This window comes from Telmatherina bonti, assembly GCF_933228915.1.
Source record: "Telmatherina bonti genome assembly, chromosome: 3".
Classification (NCBI taxonomy): Eukaryota; Metazoa; Chordata; class Actinopteri; order Atheriniformes; family Telmatherinidae; genus Telmatherina; species Telmatherina bonti.
Window position 1 is genome coordinate 34,167,253 of NC_136621.1, and position 11,948 is coordinate 34,179,200.

The following is an 11,948-nucleotide window of genomic DNA, read 5'->3' on the forward strand; positions in this document are numbered from 1 at the left end:
TCTCTTCCCTGCTGGGACACCAAGGAGAACCTGTCACAAATAAACACTGATCAGCTGCAAAACCTGCCTAAGCGGCACTTGGAAATAAATCTCCTATTTTGATACATAAATGATGCTACAGTTAATTGAATCTTTAAAATTGTAGATAGTGCTGGGAAAATCAACATCTTTTGGTAATAATCATGTCCAGCCATCATTTCCAATGTCTTTAATACTAATTTGATGTACAAACTCAATTTGAAACAAGCAGTATCTTAGATATTCGCCATCTTACACAGCTCATCTGTGTGGCTCAGTCACTTCGCTCAGCTGTCACCATCAATCTCTCAAAGTGAAGTGAAGCCTGTAAAAACAGAAGGTTGATGACAGAGTGTAAACACACCGCTGCTCCACTGACTGCTGAATGAATAATAATAATAATAATTAAAAAAAAGATCTTAGGAAGTAACTAAACTCATTTCAATCATCTGACACAATAAATGCAAAAATCATTTATTTTACTTTTACATAATAAAAATCTTAGACAGTGTGGAAACAAAAAGCAGAAAAACAGATAAAACAAACACTAAGCATGCAAAACACAGTGACAGAAATGTAAACATACATAAAAAAAACAAAATGGTAAATTAGTAATGCTACACCTTCAGGGGTGAATAACATCAGACATAAATATGGTAACAGGCAGCTGGAAGGTATGATGTAAATATTCCTGTTACATTTCACGCATGCAGGCACACACATTCATCTCAAGAGAAATGATAGAAACTCATATTTAGCTTAATAACGTAGGAAAATGTAAGTAAAAGAAAAACTATTCAACATCTAACAATATGCATTGTACAGGATACTGACATGTAATCTTCATAACCTCACTATAAGATGCATCATGCAGGCTGGCCTAAGGCTTGTTTTTACTATTTCAAATTAATATTAAAGAACTGATCATTAATGTGCACTTCTATGTGTCTGAATTCCCACCTCGCTCACCAATCAGTCACTCCAAGTTCTTACACACACACACTTGAAATTCACGACTGACACAAAAGACCAGCGTCTTGGAAAATGTCAATAAAGTGCGTTGTTTAGATACTAGACGTGGAGAGGATGTCCTCCACCAGATGTTTGTAGACCCAAGCATCTCCCTTCAGCCTCTGTCGGTGAACCCCAACGACCTCCAGCCTCTGCAGCAGGCACACCTCCAGCTCAAACGCCATGGTTACCTTCCCAAAGTCCCCCGCGGTCTGACACTTCAGGGTGTACCTGAATAATGTGTTGAACAAATAGTGTGGAAACAGAAGCACTTTTTCCAAAAGAATTGAGACAAAAAGTGTGTCTTCTTACCCTTTCTGTACAAAGTCAACGTTTTTCTCTGGCAGGATGGACAGGATCTGGTTTAGGACCTGGTCTGGATTGGTCTGGCTGGTCAAAGTGACGTTATACTGAGCCTAGAAGATAAAGCCACTGATGAGAAACTCTGGGGATTTAATTCAATTGTAAATGCCAGCTATTCAAATTCAGTGAGAAACTAATTTGATTTGTCCCTTAATTATCAACTAATGAAAAAGAAGAAAAAAAGAATTAGGACTCTGACAGAGGACTTCAGTTTATGTGCTTGTATAAGAGCTGTTGGAGATTTAAGAAAAAAATCCTATAAATCTGGAGCACCAGCTACGTGTGACAGTTTTTGGGATGCTTATACCTTAATCTTGCGAGGACCATCACGGAGAGCCCGTCTCTTACTCGGGGTCAGCATGGTGATCACCTTATCTAGGCCTCTCTCCAGGGAACCAAACATCTTTCCTCCTCGCCTTTTCTTCCCGCTGTCTCCTGTGACAGCCATGTCCAGCGACCTGGACCTGGAGAGCAAACATCATCACACATATAAACTCCATCCTGTATCAGTATTTACCCCCAAGAATCCGCCCCCCACCTCCCAAACCCCCCCCAAGTCTCCATTTTTTTCTGTGGTCCACTCACCTGCGCTCTGGACTGAAGGCTAGTACCTCGATATTTGTTGTATCCTTGTTCTCTGTTGCAGTCTTCTTGCTTTGCTCTTTAGATATCACGTCACCACCTACAACATAACCCGAGAAGACGCCATTTTTACTCAAAATAAACCACAAAAGCACAAAGGAAACTAGTTTGGTTTTGAACAACTGGTTCTTTCTTTGTCACTCCAAGGCCAGAACCAGTTCTCCCTCAGTGATAATAAGAGAAGCCACAGCTGCTGAAGATGTTTCAATATCATCCTAGGGTCGTATCCGTCACATGACAGGGCACCAGTGGGAAGAAAATACTGAAGTGTTTGTTTCACACTGAGACAGAATATTTAGACAAAAACCAGAGCCCCACTTCTGTCCAAACCATCAACCACAACAAAGGACTACAATACAACACAGCAAGAATCAAATGTACCCCATTCAGACATTTCTTCTGAATTACATTTTGTTGAGACTGTTTTCATCTAAATTAACATTAAAGATAAAGTTAGAATGCAATTCACAAAGTAAATAAAAATATTTTAATTTCCAAAATGAAATTCTAATGTTTTAAATGTAGTTTTTTTTGTAAATCATGAAAATGGTCAGTCTTGTAATCTAACCTGTCACAACTAAGAAAATACAGCTTTTGCTCTTATTAATTGATATTGTGCATAAAAACTTTAGATTCCGTAAAGAAAAAGTTTTCAAGGTTACAAAAAGTAAAAAGAAAATAAAAACACCCAAAAAGATGATTGTCCATATCTTCCAGCTCTTGTAAAGCTGCATTTGCACTATTCAACAAATCCAATAATGAAAAATTAATGAAGTAAACTGAATATTTCCCTCATTATTAAAGCTTTCATTAAAAGTAAAAATAAAAAGGTTAAGATACCATGGAATTACCTCAATGCCAACCAAAGGGGGTTGGATTAAAGGTGAAACTGTTTAGGTGAAAGCCCTTTGCTCTCGGCTGCATTTGACTTTGGATTTGTGAACCCAAAGACAAACTAAAGCCGACACGCATACATTCATGCAAACCCACAAATATAGACACACAGGAGAGAGTTGGGCTTTAGAGGGAAGAGAACACATGTCACTACACCCCATGTGGGACAATGAGCAAGGGAGGAGACAGCTACACCTGTCACAGCACACGCCTAGGGACACACATACAGTCTACTGTGTGTGGGTGTGTGTGTGTGTGGACAAGCATGTCACAGGGAGCGTGTCTGCTCCGTGCTGCAGCCCACAAAAACAGAAGGCTGCAAAAGAGAGCAGCGCTGAGCTGCAAGGATTGAACATCAACCGGGTCAGCTGCAGCGAGTTCGCCGGCTGTTGGCCAAATTTTTACAGGAAACTAATGAGGCTGGACGTCTGAGCAGAGAGTCACTGTGACAAATAATTAAGACTTTAATGATTCTCCATTCATATTAGTGCCCTTCATTTAGAGATAGTGAATAGAATTAGCTTCCTGATAATAACCTCACCTTTCAGTTGACAGTGATAAGGGAGTGTGCGTGTGTGAATCCAAATGCGTGTCCGTTCCAGCGGCATAATGACAGTTAAATCATTGAAATACGAGTGGCTTTGGGATAAAAACAACAGGCCCAATAAACGAGTTTATTACCAGAAGACAATTTACTTGCAAATGTCTAGCATGTGGTTGTGGCACTTGTGATTATGAAAGTGGCAAGAGACTGAGGCTACAGGATAAACGAGAGGAGGGAATGGGGAAAAGGCCATTTGATTAATGTAAATCTAATCTAATACAGAATGTACTTCAGTCCCTTGTTTAGAAAAACAAACAATTACAGTATACAAATAAACTGTATGAAGCCCTGTATTGTCTATACCCCATTACTGCCACTGCTTAGAGAAATTTCTTACCTTTAGGTGTGCCCACATTAGATTTGGTAACACCTGTGCTTTGATTGGGTGTGGTCAACACCTTCTTATTGGCACGTACGTTCCTCTTATTGGACACAGGGGTGCGAGGGGGAGGCAAAGCAAAATTTTCTGCTCCTTTCTCTTCGGCAATGTTCTCCTTGTTCTCATTGGTCCGCACTTCCCTCTTCTCTTGATGGAGTGGTGTTGTCCTCCCCCTCTCTGCTGCTGGGCTTTGACCATATCTTTTCTCCACTGATGGAGACGTCAACCTCTTTAGAGATGGAAAGAGAAATATTAGGTATGGTTCTCTTAAACAGTCAGGCTGGGTTTATTGGATTTTACACAAGTCACATTGTTATATAATTTCAGTAATCTCCTCCACACTTGTCATCAGATGGAAAGGATCTTCCAGCACATCAAAGGTTTTAAACTTCTCTTCTCGCTTAGTGAAGCTACATATAAACACATGATAAAGAAGCTGAGACGTCAACATACTGCGTCTTTGTTTGTGCTCCCATCTGGCCGACCTCTCACTCCCTGGGGTGTGTACTGCTGGACTGACACCCATGGACAGTCATCAATATATTCTGAGCAAAAGTCCAAGGAGCCAACAATCACAGCGTCGTCATCCTTGCTGAACTGAAGGCCATCTCTTGTCTGACGGTGATAAAGGGGGAAAAAGACATAGTAAAAATAAACAGGACAAAAAGCTCCAGATCAGTCTGCCAAGCCAGATGTTATCTCTTTTATGTTTATTCTTCTACCAATATTATTGTTGAAGAGACAGAAGATTATTTCAGAAGCTCTCTCAGGCAACGTGAGATTGGGGGTGTGTCAGTATGCGTGTGTGAATGATGATGTACTTGTTTTAATGTATGTAAAGCACTTTGAGCTGCTTCTTGTATAAAAGGTGTTATACAAATAAACTTTGATTTGATTTGATCTTGCTAAATAGAATCACCAAGTAATTAAAACAACATGGTTGACCAAACATGTAGCCATGAGTAGTCTTAAAAGACCAAAGCACAGCAGAAGATGTGGTCGTGTGTCTGACCTGCAGTCCTTGGTTCAGAGGAGAATCCATGCAGAGAGACATTTCAGGGCGCAGACGGACCGGTTTTCCCCTCTGCTTCTTTGAAAGCAGCAGCAAATATGTAGCTGTGGTCTGATCATACTTCCACTGAAAGAATCAAGTTTAATCCATTAATTTCCATTTCTAATGGAAAATATGTGTAATTCTACATTTATAAACCACATAGCTTTATATACAATACACCATCGATGGACATGCTCAAATATGAGCACACACAGACACACACCTCCTTAACCAGCGCTGTGGTGCTCTCTCGTGATCGCTTCATGTTGACTGCCATCTCAGTGATACAGTCTTCATCTATGTGGCCAAGCTACAAGAAAATAAACAGACATGTAACCCCTGAAATAAACAAAAAAAACAAAAAACACAAAAACACGTGCATGATAGTGAAATGTGCAACTGTTTATTGATATGGTGATTTAGGAAAACAGGAAGAAGAAAAAAAAACGCACAAAAGGATTTAGTCAGTTGACAAGAACCAAGTCAAGTATGGAGAAATAGAATTGGCTGATTACTACGTGTCGTCATAACAAGCTAAGCTATGATGGTAATTTTTTTCTGTTTATATAGTTATGTCCTGTGTATCTGTACCGGCTGTCTGCTGAACCACTCTACGGGGCTGTTATAGTCCTTCATCACCCAGGGATGATCCAGCAGCTGCCTGACTGTCAAACGCCACTTGGGGTCCACCTACAGGACAGACACAGACACTACAGGTAAACGTTTAACAGACTACATATTCCTCATTGTGACTGTTTTACTTTACAGTTCAATGATCTTTTAATTATGTTAAACGTTTTAGATATGTCTGAAGTCATACATTAATAGCCCTTTTTGTTTCACTAATTCCACAACAGATTTACAACTGAGAGCTGCTGGATTTCAACAAGAGAAGAAGTGTCATCACACTATTTTTACTTGTGTGTTTACATTTCTAAAACTCTAACCAGTAGAGAAGCGGAGTGGTCATCACTGATGAATTAAGAAATAAAAAGAGCAAACATGGACTGAATACACACCTGCATCATCTGGTTGAGAAGAAGAATACTACCTGGAGAAAGCCAGTGTGGGTGGTCATATTTACCCCTCTGAAAAAGAAACAAGACATTGAAATTGAAATAAAAGCTTCTCTCCATTATTAAAATGTGCTCAGTTAGCTGTATTTCAGCTGTGAATTTTACTGCAGCAGCAGTGCTCTTACTGTAATCTTTTTGTAAAGGACCACACAGTTGTCATCATCGAAGGGCAGGTATCCACAGAGAAGAGCAAACAGCAGAACTCCCATGCTCCACACATCAGCCTGGAGGTTATACATCACACAGCGGCTTTTCAACATCAAATCTTACAGATAGGATTTCACAGCTCAGTTGCACCGAGTCATGCACCAGCGGATATGATCTGAACACCATGAAAAGTGCAGACTTGTGGAACAGGCAGGTAATAATTATTCTTACTGAGAACAAATGCAAATCCAGTCATTGGAAATCATCTTCAAATCAATCCTTTTGTTTCTAAGTTGTAAAGAGATACAGTTGACAAGTCTTACCTCTGAACCAATATATGCTTTTCCCTGGATAAGTTCAGGAGCAGCGTATGCAGGGCTCCCACAACACGTCATCAACTCATAACCTAAACCCCCCTGAGACAGAAACAATTACGTAACAATATTAGGAGGTATTTTTTTCCCTCCTTTTTTTTTAATAAAAAACAAAACAAAAACAGATAAAAGTGGGGATTACTTTGTAGAAAATGCAACAACTACGACATTATGTAACTTTGCCCTTTAAATCAATTGAACTTATTTCTATGTTTGATCTTCCTACAATGGGACAGGGAATGTGGTGCTGTACCTTCGGTTTGGCGCATAAGCCAAAGTCTATAAGCTTCAAGTTATGGTCTTCATCGATCAACAGATTTTCCTACAGTTCAGAACAACAAACATTTCAGTCTGTACTTAGAACCAAATGCGTACTTATTGGTTTAACTCTTGACATACATACAAATAATTACTATTCTTACTGGCTTTAGGTCCCTGTGTGCATATCCTTGGCTGTGAACGTAGGCCATCGCGGAAACAATCTGCCTGAAAAACACCCTGGTCTCTTCTTCTGAGAGCCGGTCTTTTGCTATGATATAATCAAACAGCTCCCCACCTGGACAGTACTGAGACAGAAGGAAGAAAAATAAAGAAAAGGGACCAAAATACTCATGTTATACTCATAAGCTACTCTGTGTACTGTATATGACTTACCTCAAGCACCATGAAGATCTGAGTGGAAGTCTCTATGACGTGGTACAGTCGACAGATATGTTGATGACTCAGATTCTTCATGGCTTCAATTTCCAGTTTCACGCGTGGCAAGTCATCCTGCGGAGAGAGATTGTCTTTTTTCCTTTTTTTTTTTTTTATTCCAACAGAATATGTCATCTTTCATTTTAATGTTATTCCATGTAGGACTCATTGTCACTCAAATATCAAAACCCAGTTGACAAATTAGTTTTAACTGAACCCAGTAATCTTTTTTTTTTTTTTTTAACTTCGAGTGAAGTAAGGTTCTCTAACAAAATTCACCAGCTACAAATAAAGGAAGACACAGGAAGATATTGTAAATTTTCTGGGGAATATGAACTACATATAACACAGCTCAGATGACTGGGTAATAGTCAGACTGATACTCCAACAGAGAGCAATTGCCCCAGTTAATTATTCATTTAAATACTATTTAAATGTAAATGTTGTATATATTAAAATCCTAACATATTCTGCAAAATGTTGCCATTGTTTCTATTATCATGTATGGACCTTTGACATTATGTTGAACCCATACTACTGGAATAGGATCGTAAACAGACTGAGGTTATCGTTTAGGTTTGTTCATTTATGAATAAAAGCAACAATAACAGTTCAGTGAAATCCACGGTGTTAGAAATTAATATATTGTTACATGCTCTACACAAAGTTTCCCATTTGGACGAAGAAGAATAACAACAAAAGATCACTTGACTAAATAGTTTATTTTTGATCACCTAAAATCATACTAAGTTATATGTCAAATCATACTAAGTTGTAATATAACTTGAACAAAAACTAACAAGAAAAATGGAATTTTCTTACCAATCAAGGTACAAGGTACAGTTTGAAATACCACCTTAACACTAACATAAATTGAATTTGCAAGTCTATGGATAATTTCTGCCTTGATCTCCATTGAGGATACCATAATTTCCTCCTAAAGTTGTTGCTTGGAGATATCCTGCTGTCCACCCTCATGGACCGTTAATTTACAGCATGCTTCTCAGGTTCTCAGTAGGGTTAAGGTCAGAGGATGATGGTGGCCACACCATTAGTTTATCTGCCTTCATAACCACAGGATGGGATAGTGTGTTGCCTTGCATGACATATATTTTACTGCAGAAGGCATAGTTATTCCTTTATACCATGGCAAGAAAAGGTTAGAAATTGCACATATTTTGCAAAATCCAGTTTTACCCTCTCAGGAACCCTTAAGAGGCCTACCATCATCACTCCACGACCACCTTGCTGACATCACGGCCACATTGCATACAGTGGCCATCGATCAACTATCCGGACCTCTAATAATCTGGACCATCTAGTGTAGGACAGCATTAATCAGTGAATAAAACTCAAGAAAAATGAGTTTACATGTATTTATGAGCCTACTGTCTGCAAGCACTGCTCATATTAGCCATTGGTTTAGATAACATAACCCAACTTGTGAGCTTCTCCACAAACACACAGTCATATACTGGACTTGGTTTGTCCCTCTGGAATGTCACTGAACCAGCTCTCCAGCCTAAGCTTCAACCTGTTGGATTATCTTCTGATAACTTTTGTCACTGATACTCAACTCTCACACCCAAAGAAAAAAAGTGGACAATCACCTTCAGGACCCTGAGATATGCATGTCCTTCTGTTCTCTATGCCTCAATCCCTGGAAAAAGATATCAGCCTCATTTCCTCCACCACCTGATGATATCTCTTCTTGTCAATTATTCTCACAACTACCTTTTCTCCTCCTCCCTGGACCAGTTGGCTCCTCTCAAAACAGTTTCATTCTCCCACTCATCTCATTGGTACACAACAGAACTTCATCAAATAAAAGCCCAGAAACATAAATTGGAGAGACTCTACAAAGAAAAAAAATAGAATTGCAATTCACTTTCAGGTTTACACACGCCATATCCACCAATAAAAAGATGCTCTAACCACTGCAGGCTCACTTACTCATACAATTTCATTTACACTCGCTTTAATATCCCAAAGTCTTTCGACGCTACAAATCATCTTCTGAAACCCCACAACACCTTCGTTTACTGGTGGAAAATGCAAATCATACCTACAAATTTTCCAGTCCAAAATCAGTACCATCTATAACCACCTAAAAAGTATATCAGTAAACCCACTCATTCCCCAGGCCAGACCAGCCACTCTTCCCTTCTCAACCCTGATGAGGCATCTGATATTCTGGTTGAAATAAAGAAAACTTCCTCTGTACTGGATGTTATGCCACCATTACAGCTCAAAGACCACATTCCTACTATTTCCCACCTCTTGACCACTATCATTAACTCCTCACTCACCTCAATTCTACACATAGTCAAATTGGCTGCAGTCATTTCCATCGTCATGGTCTTAACCCAGGTGACATGATCAATTGTAAAAAATTCTGGAACTTGTCTTCTCCTAACTCTAACATGTCCTCTTCTACAACCATTTTGAACAGTTTCAGTCTGGATTCCTCACAAAACACTTAACAAAGGCTAATAGGTGGCATCTTTCGGTCTTCTGACTCTGGACATCCGATTACCTTCATTTTCTTGGATCTCTCTGCAGCATTTGACACCATTTATCATTCCATCTCTCCTGTCTGGAATCCTCACCAAACATAACTAGCACAGCACTTAAATCTTGTCTCACAAAATGCCAAATACTGCTCATTATCTAAGTCCCCACTTTCCAACAATATCAATCAGGGTACTGTGTCTGGTTCACTTGATAACTCCTTTTGTGCTTTCGTCCTCTCACATTTGCAACCTCTGTATAGTGACCGCGCCTTTGAGCAACATCTCAACCAACTCACCGGTACAATATTCTTTCACCTGAAGAGCATTGTCCATATCTGCCAATTTCTTCACTTTTCTGCAACTGATATCTTCATCCATGCTTTTGTTTCATCCAGACTGAACTACTCCAATAACATCCTGCATAGTTCACCATACAGTTTGAAACATTCAAAACTCTGCTGCTTGTCTCAATCATGCCTCTTACCATGACCACATCATCCCCATCCTCCAGTGACTCCACTGGCTTAATGTTCTCTAACGAATACAATCCAAAATGCTCAACCTTACATTCAAAGACCTGGTTCCTTCCTATTTGACTGAACTCCTTCATCACCTTAAACCATGCCATGGTCTCTGCTCCTCTAATACAACCTTCTTTCTATTTCCTTCATGACTAAGAAGAGAACCTGGGGGACAGGAAAAAAATATCTCACCAAAACATGTCTTTTCAGAGTTGCTTTTAATGATCTGAAGTGATTTATTGTGAAGAGTTATAAGAATTGTTGGTGTTTCTAAATTTGTCAATTGATGTTTTGAATGTATTTCAATTTTATTGCTATTCTCCAGCTGTAAAGCATCTTTAAGTTTCCTAAAAGCCCTCTATAAACAAAATGTATTATAGCTATAGGTAGCTAAAATACAAATTCATAAACAGCAGCAAGCCTCTGTACTGAACTGTTGGGATTCCAGCGACACCAGCAGCCAATTGCTGCTCATCAGTGGCTTTTTAACAGCTACTCTTTTAATATAATGCATTTGGCTGATCCAGGCTTTCCTTTATACATCTTTACTTGAATGAGCTCATTTGCTCTAAGAATCACACAAATTTTCTACCAGCACAACACTCCCACTCTTTTTTTTTGTGAAATGTGTCATGTTTTCATACCTTTCCAAAAGCACTGCACAAAACCACCTTTTTGATTAGCAGAAAAGCCCTTCTTATTCCTCATACTGCTTTGGTTATATTGTGGAACAACTTCCTAAAATAGTTTCCCTTTAAGTTCACCTGGGAAACCAATTATGAAAACAATCAGAAATTGTCACTAATCTAAACATACAAAAAAAGACTACACAGAAAATCTAAAACCAAACTATTTAATAAACAGACACCTTAGAATAATTTGAACAGTGTATTTAAAAAAAACAAACAAAAAAAACAATATCAGGTAGTCATTTTTTGGATATTTAATGTAAATTTATATCAAACTTGTTGTTTATTTGCTGTTTGATTACTTTACTTTAGCTGAAGCGGACTCTTCGTTACTTACCCCAAGGTCTTTCTTATTCATGATTTTAATGGCAACCTTCTCTCCTGTCAATATATGTCGACCCAGCTTGACTTTAGCAAAGCCACCTGAAAGCACAAATTTCAAGACACGTAACTACATTTTTTTTTCTTTTTTTTAACACCATAATAGGGATTAGAGACGTCACCTGAGCCGATAGTCTCATACACTTCATAATATTTGTAAAGTTCCGCAGCTCCTCCGCGGTGCTCAGTTCTTTCCACAGGCATGCCCTCTTCACCAGCTGGTCGATTATAAACCTCCCTGTAGCGACAAAAATATTTTACGAGTCAGGAATACGCTCAGCTGATGAACTGATAATGTTGTTTCTGAGTAAAACATTTTATACTAACGCTAATTGGCAAGCTAGCACGTCAACTACTGTGTCACAATAACGATGAAAAGTTGCTGAAAAATCACCACAAATGCGAAAGAGGCCAAGATAAATAAAATATAATTTTTAAATAATTTACGCACTTTACTTAATGTTACATTCTTACCTTGATTTGTATTTATTAAACCAGATGAAGCCACGAAAAGTCTGTTAAACCATGTGGAGAAAATAACCTCGACTCAAGCAGGGATGTTTTTAAATTGTTACAGAAATTTGAA

General features: G+C 38.8%; 1 protein-coding gene across 1 annotated transcript; it reads right to left on the reverse strand.

Moving 5' to 3' along the window:
* Positions 1–1,082: 1,082 nt before the first annotated feature.
* Positions 1,083–11,566, reverse strand: melk (maternal embryonic leucine zipper kinase; the record flags this gene model as incomplete). The annotated part of the gene is made up of 17 exons (XM_079264346.1): positions 1,083–1,260; positions 1,342–1,445; positions 1,700–1,856; positions 1,978–2,074; positions 3,870–4,140; positions 4,365–4,526; positions 4,924–5,049; positions 5,189–5,275; positions 5,557–5,655; positions 5,985–6,053; positions 6,167–6,265; positions 6,512–6,604; positions 6,816–6,884; positions 6,985–7,128; positions 7,217–7,333; positions 11,319–11,404; positions 11,485–11,566. 17 exons carry the CDS (start codon positions 11,564–11,566, stop codon positions 1,083–1,085), a joined length of 2,040 nt encoding a protein of 679 aa, XP_079120472.1.
* Between the last annotated feature and the right edge of the window lie 382 nt (positions 11,567–11,948).